This window comes from Telmatherina bonti (genome assembly GCF_933228915.1).
Source record: "Telmatherina bonti genome assembly, chromosome: 14".
NCBI classification, from domain to species: domain Eukaryota; kingdom Metazoa; phylum Chordata; class Actinopteri; order Atheriniformes; family Telmatherinidae; genus Telmatherina; species Telmatherina bonti.
In genome coordinates, this window is record NC_136612.1 from 35131122 (window position 1) to 35153297 (window position 22176).

The 22176-nt window shown below is 46.0% G+C and overlaps 2 protein-coding genes across 2 annotated transcripts in view; both read right to left on the reverse strand.

The window, feature by feature from the left end:
- Nucleotides 1-22176, reverse strand: part of LOC306765673 (NACHT, LRR and PYD domains-containing protein 3-like) — a gene marked incomplete at both ends in the record, with an annotated part of 101243 nt that overhangs the window by 8536 nt on the left and 70531 nt on the right. Inside the window, 2 exons of the mRNA XM_079253157.1 lie at nucleotides 4214-4375; nucleotides 6059-6232. Of these exons, the coding sequence (XP_079109283.1) occupies nucleotides 4214-4375; nucleotides 6059-6232 (336 nt within the window). The remainder of the gene's footprint in view (nucleotides 1-4213; nucleotides 4376-6058; nucleotides 6233-22176) is intronic.
- LOC306765232 (NLR family CARD domain-containing protein 3-like) lies at nucleotides 7413-13512 on the reverse strand (the record flags this gene model as incomplete). The annotated part of the gene is given in 10 exon segments (XM_079252634.1): nucleotides 7413-7416; nucleotides 9036-9200; nucleotides 9296-10507; nucleotides 10509-11082; nucleotides 11229-11433; nucleotides 11596-11674; nucleotides 12505-12756; nucleotides 12872-13095; nucleotides 13183-13256; nucleotides 13311-13512. Coding segments are annotated over 10 exon segments (2991 nt in total).

Here is a 22176-nt window from a genome sequence, read left to right on the forward strand (position 1 = left end):
GGCTCTGAAATAATGGCACACATTGATGGAAAGATCAGTTAGCTGACAGGAATAAACCTGCAAACAGGTTAAGAGGATAAAGTAGTGACAGAAACATGATGGAAATACTTTAGAAGAAGGAATCTGAAGTGAAATGTGTCCAACAGGCAACAATACAGGCTGTGGAAATAAAAAGCAGCATGATGGACTGAGGCTGCAGCAGAGGCCGACCGATGGAAGAAAGGTTGGAGAAAAAAACTCACTAATTCTGGAAAGAAGAGCAGAAAAACCAGATCACACATTTAGGAACTGATCAAGCTTTGATGGATCTTTCTGTCGGTGAGAAGCAGGAGCTTGTCATGCAGATAAAGCTTTTCATTCTATAGATTTTATAAAAAAGAAAAGAAAAAGTCACGTTCAGAAGTTCATTTTTCTGACGGCCTCATTCACTGACAGTTTTTTTTTTAACTTGTCCAGCATGAAAGCAGCAGAATGATGGTCTGGCTGCTGTGTTCTGCTGAGCAAAGAGGAGCTTCATAGATATAAAGATCCCCTTCATCATTTAAGTTTTTATTTTATTAGTTTATGTAGAATAAATGTTGGTTTTACTGAGTTTCCATGGTACAGCTGGACCTGAGCGGAGAAGAAGACAGAACAAGGATAGAAAGAGAACAGAAAGGAAAGTAAACAGAAGACAAAGAGGAGACAGAAATACACCAGGAAGGAAACACTGCAATCCAATCACAGCTTCTAGACCATCTGCTGCACCTGTACAGAGACATAAAGGGCGTCTCATGGCCCCCCCAGGAAGACAAAGTCAGCAACTGAAGGAGCACCAGAGATGAACAAAGTGGAAAAATGGATTTCAACTAAAAGCAGAAACACACACAGAAGTAAATGAAGGGAAAATGTGTGTTAGTGAGTAAACCTGCAGGACGACTCAGTGACTGTGTCACATGCAGAACACACGGAGTGAAACGTGTTCGCACAAGAGTCATCATGCCAATGTGACCCCGCCTGCACAAAGGTCAGAGGCAGGCCAGGAGGACCCTGAGACCCAACGGTAGCCACCCCGACCACAGACCCCAGCCCCCCACCCTGAAGTCAGCCCGGCGCCCGGCCACGAGGGGGCAGAGGGAGGCCCCGGCCAGAGCCCCCCCACAGTCAGTGGGCACAAGCCCCAGGGGGCCGAGACCGGCAGATGTAGACCCTGCCGGGTACCAGGCACCCAGGGTGGACAGGACACAGGCCCCTAAACCTCCCAATCCCACAGGTAGGGGGCCCACACAGCGCCCACAGAGGACTGGGACCCACAGCTGACCACCCAGCGGGGGCCAGTCCACACCCCGGTGCACCAGTAGACTGGTCAGTGACACAGTTTTAACGTCTCTCTTCACATCTACGAGCGTTGCCAACTTTCAGAAGTGGACATAAGGGACGGCCACCACAGCTCCTCGGGGCCATGACCACCACGGCCCCCCTCCCACAGCAGTGCTGGCTTTTATGTTGTGTCTATAAAGTGCTGTTAATTAGGCTCCATAAAGCCGTAATAACATGCTTCCATATTTAATATATAACAGGGAAATATAGAAGAAAAAACTGCAGAATCAGTGAAGCTGGTTACTGAGAAACTGCATGATGGAGCATTTGGCAGCAGCTAGGGATGCACTGATCCACTTTTTGGGAGTTCCGATCCGATACCGATATCTGAACTTTGAATATTTACCGATACCAGATGTGTTTATGTCAACATTATTGTGACTATGGTTATTACTGCTGTTATAACTGTGTAAGATTTCATTAGCTTGTAATAAATGACCCATCCTTTCTGAAGTTACCTCACCAATACAAATATAATAACATTACAGATCTAACAATTTCAACAAGTTTTATTCTGATTCGACACATTTTACCTAAATACAACTATAAATGTGTGGTTTTGAAACAAAGATCCAGCTTTTAGTGCCGTGTTCCTCATCGCATGCGGCTCACTGACTCGTGAAGCAGCCTCTGGCTTTCTGAAAATGCATCTAAACAAGTCATAATGATCCTCAACGCTGCAGTTCTCTCCACAAACAAGAGCTGCAGGCTGCTTGCAGAAACTTTGCTGTCCTAACGGCCCTAACTGACCCTGTCAGAGTTGCCAGTTCTGGCTGATTTCAGCTGCAGCGAACTCCACCAAAGAGCTGCTCCGTCGGTAGCTCCGTATATATAATGAAAAAGAAACGTCCACATTCTGGAGGCATTATTGTATTTTCACCAGATACTGTTGCATAAGAATGCCATTACTCCGTGCAACATTTAGGATAACCATTCCTTGCTAAAAAGCTGAATGTTACTGATTTGGCAACGTAGCAGGATACGTAGCGTGGGAACGCTGTTTGTCTGGGGGGTCTGGTGGTTCTCCTCGTCTTAGTTTATTGAGTGCAGCTCTTGTTGAATTAATAGTGAGGATAACTGTTTTAGTGGAACAAAAAATGTCACATTTTAACATTGAAGGCATTTATTTCTTTTAAAACACGTCTGGAACATGTCATCAAACACATCTGTGCTAGCTTGATACTGGTACCGATACAGATACCAGTATCGGTTGTGGTATTGGTACACTTTTATTAATACCAGGTACGAGTACACACGTTTGGAATTGAGGAATGCACCAATACCAATACTGGTACTGGTATCGGTGCATCCCTAGCAGCAGCAGCAACTAAAGCAGGTCTGCTTGTGTGGAGGGAGCAACAATGAACTTTTAAACTAGAAACCAAACAAACTGAGAACTTAAAACTACTAAAATAAAAATTCTTTTAAAAATAGAAAAGTTTTCTCTGAACAGCATTTATTTATTAACTGTTAATCCATGAGTCTGACTTATAGTTAAAATGGACATATATAATATTTAGATGGGTGAATACTACTGTATATTAAATAAATGATCATTTAATCAACTGTAAAAACTCAACATGGTAAACAATCAAAGCACAACAGTCTCCTGCAGCAGCTCCACCATGTTCTGACATCTTCTGCTAAAAGGACATCATGTCCCACACTGGATCAGTCAGAACCGGGTCACTTCTGTGTTCTTACGTGTCTGCAGCGTTGCCTTCCTGATGCATGATGTGTGACATCAGACAGCCCACCATGCGCCATGCAAACACTCGCTGACACATTTTACACTTTGTCCTGTAACCGTCTCCACTGACGCTGTCCAGCTAATGAAAGCGTCTTGGCTTTGGAGGACGTGGTGGCGTATCGGTGCAGAGGACATCTTTAAAAGGCGTCAGTGTTGTGAGCAGCATAGACATAATATATTGTAGACGCTGCATTAGCTACTGGAGAGGGAGAAATGCAGCCGCCATATTGGACCGGGAGCTAATCTGATAGCATTCCTAGCTAGCAGCCAAACAAGAAGATGGCAGAGTATTGTGCAGCATATTCCTGTTCCAGTCTGCAGACTGGTGGAAACAGGGCAGGTGGGATTACTTTGAAGTAAGTTTTCTGACAAAGTAAGATTTTGTATTATACATTAGTGTGTGACTGATAGCCATCACATGTAATGTAATAAACACATGCAGGTGGAACCTCAGTCGTTCCAGGAAACACTGATGCAGTAAGAGCAGCCGGGACTCTGCTCACAGCGTCACAACATCTATTAACTGGATGGAACTAATAGTTAAGGTGGAGTGCTGCTACACCTGAGCAAAGGTTTTCCGTTGGAGACTCAGCTTCAGATTAAATGTAACGGTATGTAGGCATGTAGATATTTATTTAGTGCAGGCGTTTTTTTTTTCTTTTTTCCTTCACAAGCAGATGGAGAAGCTTCATTCAGCTTCTATGCTCTACATGTCTGGAAGAAACTCCCAGAAAGCCTCAGATCAGCTGGAACATCCAGGTGAAAGACCCTCCTGTTCTCACCTGCATTTCTAGATTTCTTATTTAAAAGTCCAAATCTGCTGTTTTATTAGAAACTTGATTTTATTTTAAACTTGATAATGTTTAATAGTTTCTATCTGATGTTCTTTCTCCTTCCTTTCTCTCTTGTTCCTTGCTCCTGCAGATGTTCTTCTTCAAGACCATCTATGGATATTTTATGTTTCTGCTGTGAGTAGAAGGAAAAAACAAATTCTGTGTGTAATAGTTCATCTAACACTCCATCTGACTGAGTGAAGGACAGAGAAACATGTACAGATCTTCCTCCTCTATCAGACATGGTGTGGCTGCAGCAGCCTCTCCATACCTGAGTCTGTGTGGATCCTTCAGTGCAGCCATCAGCAGCTTCACTCCTGACTCTCCTGGATGGTTGTAGCTCAGGTCCAGATGTTTCAGATGGGATGGGTTAGAGGTCAGAGCCGAGGCCAGAGAAGCACAGCCTTCCTCTGTGATCAGACATCCTGACAGGCTGCAGAAAACATGAATTAACTAAAATAATAGCTTCATCTAAACCATCCACCTGTATCTTAGACCCTCTCCCAACGAGCCTCTTTAAGGACATTTTCCCTTTAGTTGATACAACTCTATTAAATCTTATCAATATGTCTTTAGTGACAGGATATGTACCACAATCATTTAAAACTGCTGGAATCAAGCCTTTACTTAAGAAGCAATCTCTGGATCCAGAGGTGATAGCAAATTATAGACCTATATCTAATCTCCCGTTGATGTCCAAAATTCTGGAGAAAATAGTTTCAGCTCAGCTACATGCCCACCTGAGCAGAAATAATTTCCAGTTCCAAGAGTTCCAGTCAGGATTTAGAGCTCATCATAGCACTGAGACAGCATTGGTGAAAGTTACTAATGACCTTCTTATGGCCTCAGACAAAGGACTTCTGTCCGTACTTATCTTGCTTGATCTTAGTGCTGCATTTGATACAGTCGATCATAACATTCTGTTACAAAGACTAGAACAGGTGGTTGGAATTACAGGTACAGCGTTAAGCTGGTTTAAATCATATTTATCTGATAGACTTCAGTTTGTTCATGTAAATGACAAGTCCTCCTCACAAACTACAGTAAATCATGGAGTTCCTCAAGGTTCTGTACTTGGACCAATACTCTTCACGCTATTTATGCTCCCTTGAGGCAACATTATTAGACAGCATGGAATAAACTTTCATTGTTATGCAGATGATACTCAGACATACTTCTCCTATACCAAGCGGAGTTCTTCATTCGCAGACTGCAGGCTTACTTGTGGTTCCTAGAGTCTCAAAGAACCGAGCAGGAGGCAGAGCCTTTGGTTATCAGGCCCCTCTCTTATGGAATAAGCTCCCAGTTAGTGTTAGGGAAGCAGACACCCTCCCCACCTTTAAGACTAGGCTGAAGACTTATCTTTTTGATAAGTCCTATAGCTAGGGATGATTAGCATCCCTTAGTTATGCTGCTATAGGTTTAGACTGCTGAGGGACATTTCCTGATACACTGAGCTTCTTTCTCTTTATATCTCTCGATCTATCCCCCCCCCAATAACTGTGTTGCATCATTAACATGTATGTCTCCTGTCTCAGCAGGTCTCCCTGGCCGGGAGTAGCAGTTCCTGTTGTCTGTTGTCTTTCTGTCCTCTTCCCCCCCACACAGCAGAAGCAGATGGCTGCCTGTCCTTGAGCCGGGTTCTGCCGGAGGTTTCCTTCCTGTTAAAAGGGAGTTTTTTCCTTCCCACTGTCGCCAGTGTGCTTGCTCAGGATGGGAGATTGAGTTGGACTCAACTCAATCTGTTGGTTTCCTTATATAGGCTGTTATGAATTGGCTTTCATTATGTTTTCTTTTTCCTGTCTGTAAAGCATCTTGAGATGGCATTGCTGTGATTTGACGCTATATAAATAAAGTTGAATTAAATTTAATTGAATTGAATTTAACAGAAAACACAAAAACCTAGAGAGACTTGCAGTGAAAGTAAAGCTGAATGAAGAACTGGACCCGTCTCTCATTGCTCCCTTTGTGTTGCTGCTTATTGTGGAGTGTTGTGGTTTTTGTACTGCAATGACACTTCAGGGCCACCGTAGATATTCATACAAACAGCTTCTGCAGGTATCATGTTAGTCATGAATAAAAACTCCTTTAAACACTCAGTGTGATGAATCCTGACCTGAGAGTTTCCAGTTTGCAGTTTGGACTCTTCAGTCCACCAGACAACTTCTTCACTCCTGAATCCTGCAGGTTGTTGTTACTCAGGTCCAGTTCTGTCAGACTGGAGGACTGGGAGCTGAGAACTGAGGACAGATCTTCACAGCTTCTCTCTGAGAGACCACACACATTCAGCCTGGAGAGAAAGTTTCAGAGAAAAATGCAAATAAGACATGTGAGAAGAAGATGACAAGATCAGGACTCATGTTCAACGTCTCCTCAAAGATCACCTGTAGAGAAAATCAGGTTGAACTCTGCAGAGTTTCATTGTGGTTTTACTGTTTAGGATCTTAAGTGTTTCACTGTTTTGTTTTAAATCTGTTTAACTGATTTATAAACTTTTCATCATTTCTAATTAAAATTAAAGAAAAAACTAAAGAAACAGACATAGGAGGTGAATATGAACCAAAACAAACTGACATCAGTGTGCTGTCCTCACAACACGTGACTATGTGAAGCTAGACAGGCAGCGAACAAAGCAGCAAATATAAAGTTCTCCACACAAGGCTTGCTTTTCTTGTTATCACTGAAGATCTTTATGAACTATTATATTTGCATTTCCATTTTTATAACTGAAACATACTGCCTGTACTTCCAGGGACTTATAGTGGGGGCTTCTGCCTGGAAAGACAGGTCTTGTCAAGTCCTGGAATAAGTATAAGGGAGCATTAAAAGATCAGATGAGGTCTGACTTTGGCAGCATGTTGAGGCTGAAGCAACTGAGTCATATATAGAGAAGACTGACCAAGTAATGATCTGAAGACTTTTGTCTGCAAATAAGCCCAAATTCTCCCACTAGGATGGTATTTGTAGGAGCCATAAATGTAGTTTAGACGGGGAATCATCACTGGGTGGATGGTTGGTGTTACATGGTTGTCATGGTGATGTGGAGTGGGGTCACATGGATGGGAACCAGTGTAAATCTAAACCAGTGTTTCCAGTCCTGCTCCTCCAGTTCCACTGCCCTGCATGTTTTAGAGGCAGCCCTACTTTAACACACCTGAATGAAATGAACGGCTCATTTACAGGCTGCAAAGAACTTGATGAGGAAGTTGAGGAATCTGAATCAGGTGTGTTGGAGTAGGAACACGTCTAAGACATGCAGGGCAGTGGTACTGGAGGACCAGGACTGACAAACACTGGACTAAACTATTGTAGGTGTTATTTTAGGATTTTCTACACTGCTGGTCCTGAGAACACATTTAGTTTCATGTTTACATGCAAATGAGTGTGAAAGGAACCTTGAAACGTGGACGTTGAGCCTTGTCTGCCTGGAGGACTGGGATCGGAGAACTGAAGACAGAACCTCAACCCCTTCACCTGAGAGGACACAGCTGCTCAGTCTGAAAATGAAGAAGATTTGTCTTAAAATGATGCCACATTAAATGCTGATGATGAGCTGAGAGACTCATGCAACAAAGAAAAATGATGAAAATTTCTTCTGGGAGGAAAAAACAGGAACATGAAGCCAAACACTCATCTATTCTTTTCTTCATATATAAGACTAATATTGCTTTAAGTTTATTCCAGAGACCAGCCAACATTTTGGGCTTTGTGTAGTATTTCCTTTAAATGAATAAGTGTTGATATGTTGGACTTGTTCTGTCCATCTTCCAGTCGGTTAGTAGCTACATGAGCTAAATCAGGTAAGGCTGAATGAACTGACATAACAAGAACCTTTTTCATGCTAATGTGTTCATCTGGAGAAATTCCATTCTGTTTATTTCTAAATAGTCCAGAAATGTTTCACATTATTGGATCACAAAGACTTTATGAAGCTGAAGAAGTAAAACCAACCTGAGAGTTTCCAGGTTACAATGTGGACTCTGCAGACCAACAGACAGCTGCTTCATTTCCAAGTCCTGGATGTTCAGGTCCAGGTCCAGTTCCTTCAGTCTGGAGGACTGGGAGCTGAGAACTGAGGACAGAGCTGAACATCCTCCATCTGAGAGGGAACGTCCAGTCAGTCTGAAGAGAAGGAATTGAACAAAATATTTGTGTTAAATTTCTGCCACATTTAATGTTAAGGAACAACTAAGATACATTCCTTTAAAAAAGAAAAAAGTTCTGTAAAGGCAGAATATCTGCTGAACTTCTAATGAGGAGCTGTGAAAAGTTTCACTGTTTTCACTTTATCCAGAAGGTTTTATTGGACTGAGTCAAGTTTTTTGTCGAAATTGTGCAAATTTCTCCCATCAGCTACAAATATCTCACAATCAGCAAACATTTTTCATTTGATCAATAATCAATGATACATCTTCAGTTTACCATGGAATGATAAAGTGTATAAAGGTACAGCTGGTTTCACAACAACCACACGTGTAAAGTTATAATTATATACAGATAGATATGATCTCACCTGTTTCCATGTTCAGTATTTTCAGTTTTCATGTAACTAAAACATTCTTCTCTGCTATATTCTATTGAAATGATACTTTATGTTGTTTCGCTACTTTCTTCTGTTTTATTTGATGGGTTTTTATCTGCGTTAAAGAGCTTCAGACTAAAATCACAGATGAGGGTCATTGTGGTCGGATTCTCGATGCAACGCTGGAATATTTTCTTGGTTCCCTCTGAATTTATCCCACCACCTTTCCTTTACTCCATCATGTTTTCCATCAGGGAAAAGGAAAATAACCTGGACTAAACCATTGGAGGTCATTCTGTTTACTATCTGACTGCAACACTGGATGGAAACAAGGTGATAAAGCAGCAGGACCAGAGCCATGGTTCACCCAAAGCTGAAGATAAAGTAGAACATCTTTATTTAACTAAAGGCTCATTTATTCCTTTAAGTCCTAAATAAAACAAATGTTTCTTTCATGTTGCATGATGTGTTACTCTGCACATATTTCATTCACAATATTTCAAAGTAGTTTAGAAAATGTTCCAGATTGTTGCATCACAGAGAAAACCATGAGAGCAGCAGAGAAACTGACCTGAGACGTTCCAGGTTACAATGTGGACTCTGCAGACCATCACACAGCTTCTTCATTCCTGAGTCCTGGATGCTCAGGTCCAGTTCCTTCAGTCTGGAGGACTGGGAGCTGAGAACTGAGGACAGAGCTGAACATCCTCCATCTGAGAGGGAACAGCTGCTCAGTCTGGAGAGGAAATAGACCAGCAGTAATGTGTTCCATGATGTCCATTAAAAGCAGCATCAGTATGTTTCTCCACATCCTGCTATATATGTACTTACAGAGCTTTGTTGGAGGCTTTGACCACTGGCAGCAGCCTCAGAAGAACCTCCTCTGAAGGAGAGTATTTCTGCAGGTCAAACACATCCAGATCTTCTTCTGATGACAGTAAGATGAAGATCAGAGCTGACCACTGAGCAGGAGACAGTTTATCTGTGGAGAGACGTCCTGATCTCAGGGACTGTTGGACCTCCTCCACTAGAGAACCATCATTCAGTTCATTCAGACAGTGGAACAGATTGATGCTTCTCTCTGCAGACACATTCTCACTGAGCTTCTTCTTGATGTACTGAACTGTTTCCTGATTGGTCTGTGAGCTCCTTCCTGTCTGTGTCATCAGGCCTCGTAGGAGTCTCTGATTGGTCTCCAGTGAAAGACCCAGGAGGAAGCGGAGGAACAAGTCCAGGTGTCCATTTGGACTCTGTAAGGCCTCGTCTACAGCACTCTGATGGAGATCTTTTACATCATCTCTGAATAATTTAAACCTCTTCTGTCTGAACAGATTGACTCCAGACTTGATGAAGGTCCGACGGACATGAAGAGCAGCCAGAAACTCCTGAAGACTCAGATGGATGAAGCTGAACACCTTCTCTTCCTGCTGGTACAGTCCTTTCTCCTCTTTAAAGATCTGTGTGAACACTCCTGAGTACACCGAGGCTTCTGTGATATCGATGCCACACTCTTTCAGGTCTTCTTCATAGAAGATCAGGTTTCCTTTCTGCAGCTGATCAAAAGCCAGTTTTCCCAGAGACTCAATCATCTTCCTGCTCTCTGGACTCCAGACTGGATCTGTCTCAGCTCCTCCATCATACTTGACCTTCTTGACTTTGGTCTGAACCAGCAGGAAGCAGGTGTACATCTCAGTCAGGGTCTTGGGCAGCTCTCCTCCCTCTCTGGTTTTCAGCTCATCCTCCAGAACTGTAGCAAGGATCCAGCAGAAGACCGGGATGTGGCACATGATGTGGAGGCTTCGTGATGTCTTCATGTGGGAGATGATCCTGCTGGCCTGCTCCTCATCTCTGAACCTCTTCCTGAAGTACTCCTCCTTCTGTGGGTCAGTGAACCCTCTGACCTCTGTCGCCATGCCAACACAGTCAGGAGGGATCTGATTGGCTGCTGCAGGTCGTGTGGTTATCCAGAGGCGAGCAGATGGAAGCAGTTTCCCCCTGATGAGGTTAGTCAGCAGCACATCCACTGAGGTGGACTCTAACATCAGTCAGGATCTCATTGTTGTGGAAGTCCAGAGGAAGTCGACACTCATCCAGACCGTCAAAGATGAAGACGACCTGGAAGTCTTCAAAGCTGCAGATTCCTGCTTCTTTAGTTTCAGTAAAGAAGTGATGAACAAGTCCCACCAAGCTGAACTTTCTCTCTTTCAGCACATTCAGCTCTCTGAAAGTCAGTGGAAATGTCAACTGGATGTCCTGGTTGGCTTTGTCTTCAGCCCAGTCCAGAGTGAACTTCTGTGTTAAGACAGTTTTCCCGATGCCAGCCACTCCCTTTGTCATCACTGTTCTGATTGGTTCATCTCTTCCAGGTGGGGGTTTAAAGATGTCTTCTAGTCTGATGGTTGTTTCTGGTCTGTCTGCTTTCCTGGATGCTGCTTCAATCTGTCTGACCTCATGTTCATCATTGACCTCTGCAGCCCCTCCCTCTGTGATGTAGAGCTCTGTGTAGATCTCATTCAGAAGGGTTTGCTTTCCTGCTTTAGCGATCCCCTCAAACACACACTGGAACTTCTTCTTCAGAGAAGATTTTAGTTTCCGGCCACAAACTGAAGCCAGAAGTTCTGAATGAAAAGCAGAAATCAGACGAGTCAGTAAAGATTTCAAGCCTCTGAAGAAGGAGGATGTGAACATGTGATGTTCCACGTGTTGAGACGTCAGTAAATGTTTCATTTATCAGCAGCTTCAATCTTTAGAGAAATCCTCTTACTGCTCTGCAGACGCTCAGCCAGCTCCTCCTGCTTCATTCTCCTCAGGAAGTCCACTGTGATCTTCACTAATGCCTCTCTGCTGCTCTTCCTCTGCTCTTCATCCTCACCCTCCAACACTGAGCATTCTGGGTAATCTGGACTCAGAAGCTTCTGGATCTTCTTCAGCTCCTTCTTCACAAAAGTGATGATGTTGTCCTCCAGCAGCTGGAAGAGAAAACCACATGAAGGACACAGTCAGACTGAAAGCATGGAGCCAAACATCAGATCCATGTTGGACACGCTGACAATCCACTGGTCTACAAAGTGCAGCGTGGAGATGAGTGTGAACAGAAGAGATGGAGAAGTAGTTGTTGTACATGTACACACCAGAAATATGGAGTCCAGCTGTGTCTGATGCTGCTGGGCAGACTGACCACTGGGAAGCTCTGAGCTCTGCTGCTCCACTCTGTAAGGACATCAGGACCTTTATTGTCATTGCATCAACGTCACCATGGCAACAGCATTTTGTTGGCACTCGGCAATAAAAACAGCAACATGCATATTGAATGAAATGGACATTAAATGTAAAACACAGCAATAGAAGAATGAAAATCAGAATAAAAGAGAGGAATAAAAGCTGAGGTGGGCCAGAGGAAGACGGAGCAGATCAAGTATGATGTTGGCAGTTCAGTGAGGATGAAGAGGGAGAGTGGGGGAGTGAGGGGGGAGAGGCTTGATGGAGGAAACAGCTCTGTGGGGAAAAGCTGTTTGCCAATCTGGAGGTTGTGGGTTTTAAATGTCTAAATCTTTTCCTTGATGGAAGGGGAACAAAGTGAGTGTGTGCAGGGTGGGTCTTGTCTCTGAAGATGGACCATGCCGTCCTCTGTGGTCAGAGTGCAGCTCCTATGATCCTCTGTGCTGCCTTCACCACACGGGACAGATCTGTTTTGTGGCGTGCAGCTTGCATAGCACACAGTACAGCCCTGACAAAGGATGCTTTCTGTTGTTGGTGAGGAGATGAGCTGCTAGACCGGCTTGCTTCAGCTTCCTCAGGAAGAAGAGTCTTTGCTGAGCTCTCTGCACCAGATGGGAGCTGTTAATCCACCATGTTAGGTCTTTGCTTATGTGGCTCCCAAGAAACTGAACAGATTCAGGTCTTTCCAGCTCCTCTCCCTTGATGAACAGTGGGTGCTGAATGGTCCTACTGGTCCTTCTAAAATCCACAAGAAGCTCTTTGGTTCTGGTCGTGTTGAGAGCCAGATTGTTGTCTGCACACCACTCGACCAGGTGCTGGACCTCCTGCTGTAGGAGGTCTCATCGTTGTTGCTGATGCCTCCAACCACTGTGCTATCATCTGCAGACTTTACTATGGTGTTGGAGGAATGGATGGAGGGCTTCAAGTCCTGGATGAAGAGGGCCAGACCCAGAACACACCCCTGTGGCCTGTTGGTGAGGAAGTCCATGATCCATATGCAGAGTGAGGTGAGGAGACCAAGGCTGATGAGTTTCTGGAGCAGTTTATGGGAGATTACAGTCTTGGAGGCGGAGCTGGAATCCACAAAGAGCATCCTGATGTAGCTGTCTGCTGGTCCAGGTGCTTCTGGGCTGTGTGGAGTGTGATGGAGATGCATCCTCTGTAGATCTGTTTGCTCTGTATGCAAACTGAGGACTGTCCAGGTCTGCAGGGATGCTGCTGTTGATGTGAGCCAGTATGAGCCTCTCAAAGCGTTTCATAATGAGCAGGATGAGGCCAACAGGACAATCATCATGAAGGCATGTGATGGAGGGCTGTTTAGACACAGGAATAATGGTGGTGGATATGAAGCAGGAGGGAAGTGCAGCTTGTTGCAGGGAGAGGTTAAAGATGGAGGTAAAGACCCCCGCTAGCTGGTCAGCACAGGTTTTCAGCACACAGCCTGAAAGTCCATCTGGTCCAGTTGCTTTATTGATGTTAATCCTTAGTGTGGATCTCACCTGATGCTTCTGAAGGACAAATGACTGTTTGTCCTGTTTGGAGTGGAAGCTCCCACCATTTCCATCCCATAATGCTGTTTATCAGAACATCCAAAGCATGAAGTGTGTCAGGAAGGTCCCTCTCATACCTGGCCAGGTTGGTGTTGTCCTTCCAGTCATGAAGGGTTTGATGCCCTTCCACATGCCCCGGGGGTCCTTGTTTCCAAAGTCCCCCTCAGTCCGCTGCCTGTACCTGCCTTTTGCCTCTCTGACACTCTTTGCCAGGCTCTTCTGGGAGGTCATAAAGGTCAGCATATCTCCTGGCCTACAAGCAGCCTCTCTCACCTTCATCATGAAGCTCCCACTCTCATTAAAGCAGCTTTCTGCTTTGGGAAGATCTGGACTGTTTTAGTGGGCAGTAGCTCCACTGTGGAAAAGCTGATGTCATCCAAAGCAGCAGAGGTGTGCTCCTCCAAGCCAGATCCTTGAGAGAAAACCTCCCAGTCTGTGCTCTCAAAGCAGTCCTGTAGAGATACGGTGGCCTTCTTGGTCCAGACCCCTACGCTCTAGTTTTGCTTTGTTTCTGCACACTACAGGTCTGGAAGATGGAATCAGTATCAGAGAGATGTGCTCTCTGTGCTGAGGTGCCCTGGAGCAAGGCAGCCACAGCCAGGATGTGCTTGGATGAGACTGGTTAGACTGGGCAGCTCCCAGTAGAAATGTGTTTGATGTTGGAGTTTTTCACCAAGTAAAAGTTTGCTTTGTTGTGACTGCAGGTCACTTAGTAAGTGAGCTTCAGGGAATGTGCAGAACTTGTGGAAAGGTCCAGAATGTGAGGAGGAAAAACTGACGTTTGCTTCTACGTTCCACAGATGAGAAAGCTGAATTCTGGAGATGCTGTTTCCTGCACTGAGACAGAGTCTTCCTGCTTATTCTCAGCTCACAGGAAACATCCCATAAAACTGCTTATTATAAGAGCTTTATCTGGATATTTCACCTGGAAATACTGAAGATATCCGGACTAATATATAGATCCATATATCCGGAATAATACTCTGGTATTATTGATGTGAAACACAAGCTGGAATAAAACCAAACTGATGCAACATTTACACACAGCTCACCTCTCTGGATCCGATTTAAAATTAAGAGGATGACCCTTCGAGTTGTTGCTCTTAAAGGACAAACAGCTGGGTGCTGATCCAGGTCCTGATCCAGGTCTAGGTTCTGGTCCTGGTCCAGGTTGATTCCTGTGAATAAAGATGGTTTCATGGTTTCACAGCTGAATCCTGAAATTGAACATTTAGTTTGATGAAGACTCTGGAGGACAAATCAGATCCATCACATGACAAACATGATGCTGCAGATTCGTCTCAGACGTCCAGAAATGATTCAACAGAAACTGGTTTTCATCTGGAACCTGATCCAGAACCTCCACTGGACTCTGATACTCACTGCTGGTCTGAGCTGAAACCAATAGGTTTATCCATCGACCGGTCGCTCTTCATGGACACACAGCTGGGCTCAGGTCCAGGTCCAGGTCCAGGTGCAGGTCTGGCTTTAGGTCCAGGTCCAGGTCCAGGTCCAGGCTGGTTCCTGTGAATCCAGATGTTTGCTGATGTGAGTTTTTGTGATTTCTGAGAAGAGTCATGGAGAGTTAGAGATGGATATCTGACCTCTGAGTGGTTTTAGAGGGAGGGACTCCCTCCTCTCTGTCCTGATCCATGATGCTGGATTCACATTGGCTCACACACACTTTCTACCTCCACCTGCAGAGGAAACACACATTGGCTCACACACACTTTCTACCTCCACCTGCAGAGGAAACACACATTGGCTCACACACACTTTCTACCTCCACCTGCAGAGGAAACACACATTGGCTCACACACACACTTTCTACCTCCACCTGCAGAGGAAACACACATCGGCTCACACACACACTTTCTACCTCCACCTGCAGAGGAAACACACATCGGCTCACACACACTTTCTACCTCCACCTGCAGAGGAAACACACATTGGCTCACACACACTTTCTACCTCCACCTGCAGAGGAAACACACATCGGCTCACACACACTTTCTACCTCCACCTGCAGAGGAAACACACATCGGCTCACACACACTTTCTACCTCCACCTGCAGAGGAAACACACATCGGCTCACACACACTTTCTACCTCCACCTGCAGAGGAAACACACATCGGCTCACACACACTTTCTACCTCCACCTGCAGAGGAAACACACATCGGCTCACACACACACTTTCTACCTCCACCTGCAGAGGAAACACACATCGGCTCACACACACACTTTCTACCTCCACCTGCAGAGGAAACACACATCGGCTCACACACACACACACTTTCTACCTCCACCTGCAGAGGAAACACACATCGGCTCACACACACACACACTTTCTACCTCCACCTGCAGAGGAAACACACATCGGCTCACACACACACTTTCTACCTCCACCTGCAGAGGAAACACACATCGGCTCACACACACACTTTCTACCTCCACCTGCAGAGGAAACACACATCGGCTCACACACACACTTTCTACCTCCACCTGCAGAGGAAACACACATCGGCTCACACACACACTTTCTACCTCCACCTGCAGAGGAAACACACATCGGCTCACACACACACTTTCTACCTCCACCTGCAGAGGAAACACACATCGGCTCACACACACACTTTCTACCTCCACCTGCAGAGGAAACACACATCGGCTCACACACACACTTTCTACCTCCACCTGCAGAGGAAACACACATCGGCTCACACACACACTTTCTACCTCCACCTGCAGAGGAAACACACATCGGCTCACACACACACTTTCTACCTCCACCTGCAGAGGAAACACACATCGGCTCACACACACACTTTCTACCTCCACCTGCAGAGGAAACACACATCGGCTCACACACACACTTTCTACCTCCACCTGCAGAGGAAACACACATCGGCTCACACACACACTTTCTACCTCCACCTGCAGAGGAAACACACATCGGCTCACACACACACTTTCTACCTCCACCTGCAGAGGAAACACACATCGGCTCACACACACACTTTCTACCTCCACCTGCAGAGGAAACACACATCGGCTCACACACACACTTTCTACCTCCACCTGCAGAGGAAACACACATCGGCTCACACACACACTTTCTACCTCCACCTGCAGAGGAAACACACATCGGCTCACACACACACTTTCTACCTCCACCTGCAGAGGAAACACACATCGGCTCACACACACACTTTCTACCTCCACCTGCAGAGGAAACACACATCGGCTCACACACACACTTTCTACCTCCACCTGCAGAGGAAACACACATCGGCTCACACACACACTTTCTACCTCCACCTGCAGAGGAAACACACATCGGCTCACACACACACTTTCTACCTCCACCTGCAGAGGAAACACACATCGGCTCACACACACTTTCTACCTCCACCTGCAGAGGAAACACACATCGGCTCACACACACTTTCTACCTCCACCTGCAGAGGAAACACACATCATTCAGCTGAAGCCCTCCTCTCCATCATCTCCTCCTCTGATTGGCTCAGAGTTTCTGCTTCATATCAGAGTCAGATGGATGCAGTGAGGAAGAGGAAGCTGCCTTCAGCTGCAGGACTTCCATCAGGACAGCAGATGGCGCTGCAGACCAGCATACACAGTGTGATCAGCATCAGCCTGATTGTTTATTGGAAGCCCGAGAACAGAAACCAGGAGAGGATGTGTGTGTAGCAGACGTGGTCCACTCCGGGTCTCCAGGGAGGCAACACAACACACACCAGCAGGTTCAGCTGATTGGTTTGAAGTGATTGTAGTTTGGATGGAAAGTCTGACTGAAGGAGCAGCAGAATCACACCCTGTAGGTTCTGATCCGGTAAACTACTTCCTGTTAGTCAGCCCTCGTCTTCATGGTTTTCACACACTCCATCACAGCTGCACACACTGAGATCTTCCTGCAGCAGCTCGACTTAAAGAAGAAGAGATGATTCATCGATAATCTTCTGCAAACTGAAATAATAAAGTTTGAATCAAACAAAACAAATGAAATCCAGCTTCAACAGTGGTTGTGGTTCAGTCAGTTTAGATGAGTCGCTGCTGGACTTTCTGTCTTGTTTCCACTGCAGGTGTTGAACTCTGTCAGCTCTTCTCTCTACAATCTAACAGCAGCTGAGTCCTGACGAAGGTCACGCTGTTTACTGCTCAGGGCGAAGCAGACACAGGCGTGGTTTCAAGAAAAATCCCGTATAAAAGAGAAGATTTGTTGAACTCCAAGGTTCAAGGTGTGTGTTTAAAATGCAGGTGTGTAAAATGAAGAGGTTGTGGAGCCAAACAGCAGATGGGTGTGTTTCTGTCAGCAGTGTTGCCGTTAAACTGCACATGTGACTCAGTTCAGCAGGAACCTGAGGGGGTCTACAGACAGCCCGGCTCCCCTGGAAAGCTGGAAAACTCTGGAAACATTCACCTGAGATGCAGAGGGGAGCTTTAACTCGTCATGTCACGTCTGAAACCTGCATCAAGCAAAGGGGGCGTGGCCAAATGGAGCCCGCTTCCAGGTCCAGACTGCTTTTTTAAAATAATCACATGACCAAAAAGCAAGGAGTTCCAGTTTCTCTGAAGTCATGTGATGCCTCGGGGAGCAATCTGAGTCACTGCAAATGTGTCGGGAAAAAGCGGAAGTGTCCTGCGTGATCAGAAGCAACGTGCAGGATCAATGCCTGCAGGAGACTGACTGACAGCACTGCCTAGAGAGGAGAATCACCTACAAAGCAAAGCTCCGCAGCAGTTTGGGAGCATTTTCACACCACATCGCCTCAAAATACAGCCATACATTTATAGACTTGCTTTATTATTATTATTATTATTATTATTGAAGTGAACAGAGTCATAAATAATGTGGTGAATGTTGTGACTCAGTGAGTTGGAGAAAATCAACCAGTTCTTAACACAACAAAAACCAAAAGATGATCATCAGCTGAAAACATTCAATCAGCTTGAATCCAAAACTAAACCTGAAAATAAACCACATCGCCATCGAACAAGTACAAGGAACCAAACTTCTTGCTATTATTATAGATTCCAGATGAAGGTGGAACAAACATGATGATAAATTACAGAGAGAAAGGAAGGAATAATAACAGCACTTAGAAGAAAAGCAACATTTTTACCCATCATTCATCTTTTCCAACTTGCATTACTGTTCAGTCATCTGGTCCAGTGTGGCAAATGAAATACTTCAGAAACTTCACATACTAGAGAAATGCAGACGAAGCACACTTCCAATACACACACACACACACACACACACACACACACACACACACACACACACACAGAGTCCACTCAACAGTTTGATGCTGGCATATGTGACCAGTATAGAGACCTGGTCCGTCTGTCTGTCTCCTCTCCATAATGCACATCCTCCATGTTTCTCTCCACGTCTCTACCAAAGCTTCTGATTGGACTAGATTAGTGCTAGCCCCGCCCACTTTGATGGACTGACAGATAAAATGAATTCATGATGAACTGAACACCAGAACATGAAACTATAAAATAGCAAAATAATTATGAAGTTTTTTTCATAAGATGAATGTATTTTAAACAGTTTGAGACATTTATGTGTTTAATTCCTATTTTAATGAATTAATGAGACATTTAAGTGATTATTTCATGACATATTTTAATAAGGAGGCTCTTACTCCTCCATAGAAGAAGAAATTCCTACTTTGAAGCAGAACCAGTCGATATCTGATGCCAAGTGTAAAATATTGTCAGAGGTTTAGTCTGAACGGAGACTTCAGGAGGAAATGTGTCTCTACCTGTACCTGCATGTAGGAAAGCCGGATTCCAAACGTTCAGATAAACTCTTCATCTTTTCCACATAATCAGACATTATAGGAAGATTCTGACATGACCGACTTTTCAGCTTCTCACATTTACTTTGCTGCTGTTGATCCACTTGTTTTTCTGGACTTCCTGCTTCTCTCTGATTCTTCTGGTCTTTGTTCCCTCCTGTCCTCCCTGTGGTTCTGCTGGACCTCCTGCCCTCCCTGTGGTTCTGCTGGACCTCCTGTCCTCCCTGCGGTTCTGCTGGACCTCCTGCCCTCCCTGCGGTTCTGCTGGACCTCCTGCCCTCCCTGCGGTTCTGCTGGACCTCCTGCCCTCCCTGCGGTTCTGCTGGACCTCCTGCCCTCCCTGCGGTTCTGCTGGACCTCCTGCCCTCCCTGCGGTTCTGCTGGACCTCCTGTCCTCCCTGCGGTTCTGCTGGACCTCCTGTCCTCCCTGCGGTTCTGCTGGACCTCCTGTCCTCCCTGCTGGACCTCCTGTCCTCCCTGCTGGACCTCCTGTCCTCCCTGCTGGACCTCCTGTCCTCCCTGTGGTTCTGCTGGACCCCCTGTGGTTCTGCTGGACCCCCTGTCCTCCCTGCGGTTCTGTTCGACCCCCTGTCCTCCCTGCGGTTCTGCTGGACCTCCTGTCCTCCCTGCGGTTCTGCTGGACCTCCTGTCCTCCCTGCGGTTCTGCTGGACCCCCTGTCCTCCCTGCGGTTCTGTTCGACCCCCTGTCCTCCCTGCGGTTCTGTTCGACCCCCTGTCCTCCCTGCGGTTCTGCTGGACCCCCTGTCCTCCCTGCGGTTCTGCTGGACCCCCTGTCCTCCCTGCGGTTCTGCTGGACCCCCTGTCCTCCCTGCGGTTCTGCTGGACCTCCTGTCCTCCCTGCGGTTCTGCTGGACCTCCTGTCCTCCCTGCGGTTCTGCTGGACCTCCTGTCCTCCCTGCTGGACCTCCTGTCCTCCCTGCTGGACCTCCTGTCCTCCCTGTGGTTCTGCTGGACCTCCTGTCCTCCCTGCGGTTCTGCTGGACCTCCTGCCCTCCCTGTGGTTCTGCTGGACCTCCTGCCCTCCCTGTGGTTCTGCTGGACCTCCTGTCCTCCCTGTGGTTCTGCTGGACCCCCTGTCCTCCCTGTGGTTCTGCTGGACCTCCTGTCCTCCCTGTGGTTCTGCTGGACCTCCTGTCCTCCCTGTGGTTCTGCTGGACCTCCTGTCCTCCCTGCGGTTCTGCTGGACCTCCTGTCCTCCCTGTGGTTCTGCTGGACCTCCTGTCCTCCCTGCGGTTCTGCTGGACCCCCTGTCCTCCCTGCGGTTCTGCTGGACCTCCTGTCCTCCCTGTGGTTCTGCTGGACCTCCTGTCCTCCCTGCGGTTCTGCTGGACCTCCTGTCCTCCCTGTGGTTCTGCTGGACCTCCTGTCCTCCCTGTGGTTCTGGATTATTCTGGAACCTCAGTCTGATCAATGAAAGCAGGTGAAAGTCTTCAGTTTTACCTTCAGATGGAGGAATTCACGGTCCTGTTGGAGCTGAACTGTTCAGCACTGCTGGAGGTTTCCACCAAGAGACAGAAAACTGATCCTGGACCTGGAACTGGAGCTCTGGAAGCCTTTAGTTCTGGTTCTGGTCTCTCAAACCAGTTTGGCACATGGAGAGTCCAGAGTCCAGAGTCCTCTGTTAAGGTTTGCAGGTAATCAGGCAGGAAGCAGGACGGACCAGACAGCAGGACAGAAAGAGTCCAAAGTCCTCAGAGGCGTCCCAACAAACGGAGGTGTCGGCAGTGCAGCAGACCAAACAACCAGATCTTCTTTCTGACTGGACATGGAGTCCTTCACCTGGATAAGACAACCATCTGCCAACTGCTGATTGGCTCTTCAGTAGGCTGAGCCAATCAGCAGCAGCTGAACGGCGTCTACCATTAACACCAGCTGAGTGGAACCTCCAACCAGCACCACCACTATCCCAGCAGCAGAAAACCAGTAGCAACCAGAATCCCAACATCCACATCCTTGTTTGGGCATCAGTTTTATCCTCATGGAGACCCCTCAGCTGGAAACGACTTGTCATAAACAGTCTGGCAGACGTTACCAGCGTTCATCACACAGTTTATTCCTCAGTTCTGAGGAAGGAAAAATCCCTTGATAACAGCAGTGATATCAGCATAAAACAGCAACTGAATCACAGTTAATAATCAACTTTATGTCTATTTATTGTCTCAGAAGTTTCAACTCATCGTATCAGGTACAACCTCAGTTCTGATGAACTTCAGACCTTAAAACATAAACACAGAATATAATGGTTTTATATCCCTTTAAAGTTTTATTCTACTGAAAACACGACAAAGTCCAGATGTTAATGTTCAAACTGATCAACATTTTACTAATATTGAGTCATGTGGAATTTCCTGCAGCAACAGGACCCAGTAAAGCTGCAGCAGGATCATGTTTACCTCTGTGTTACATCACCTTTCCTTTTAAAACTCAGTCAGCATCTGGGAACTGACCACACTGATTGTTGAAGCTTTGTTGGTGGAATTCCTTCTCATTCTGGCTTGATGTCCAACTTCAGCTGCTCAACAGTCCGGCTCTCTGTTCAGGAATTCTGGGCTTCATAATGCGCCACATTTTCACAGGGAGAGGTCTGGACTGCAGGCCGGACAGTCCAGGACCCCAATCTTTTACTGTGAAGCAGCTGGAACATCTGCAGGATGTGGCTTCATGTTGTCCTGCTGAAATAAGCCCAGATGTTCCTGAAAAGATGTTACCCACTAACCGTCCCCCCCCAACACTTTAGTTACAGAAATAACATCAGCAATCCAAACAAAAAATGAAAACTACTTTCCTTTATACGACTGTCAGTGTTTGAGGAGTCTTTGGCCTTCAGTGCCATGCCACTGTCCATGCGTGAAGCAGTTATATCTGTCCTGGTTGGCTGTAGCTTACATCACCCTGTTTCTCTCCTCGACATTGATGCTAAAATTGTTGCTATTGTTGGCACGTTGTTGAGAAGGTAATACCAACAACCATTTCCCCCAGTCAGACAGGATTTATAAAAGGTCTCTGTTCTTTTTTCACTGTTAGACGCCTGTGTAATACTCTATACTGCCCATCTCCATCCACCCACATTAATGGAGAGATTATAATTTTA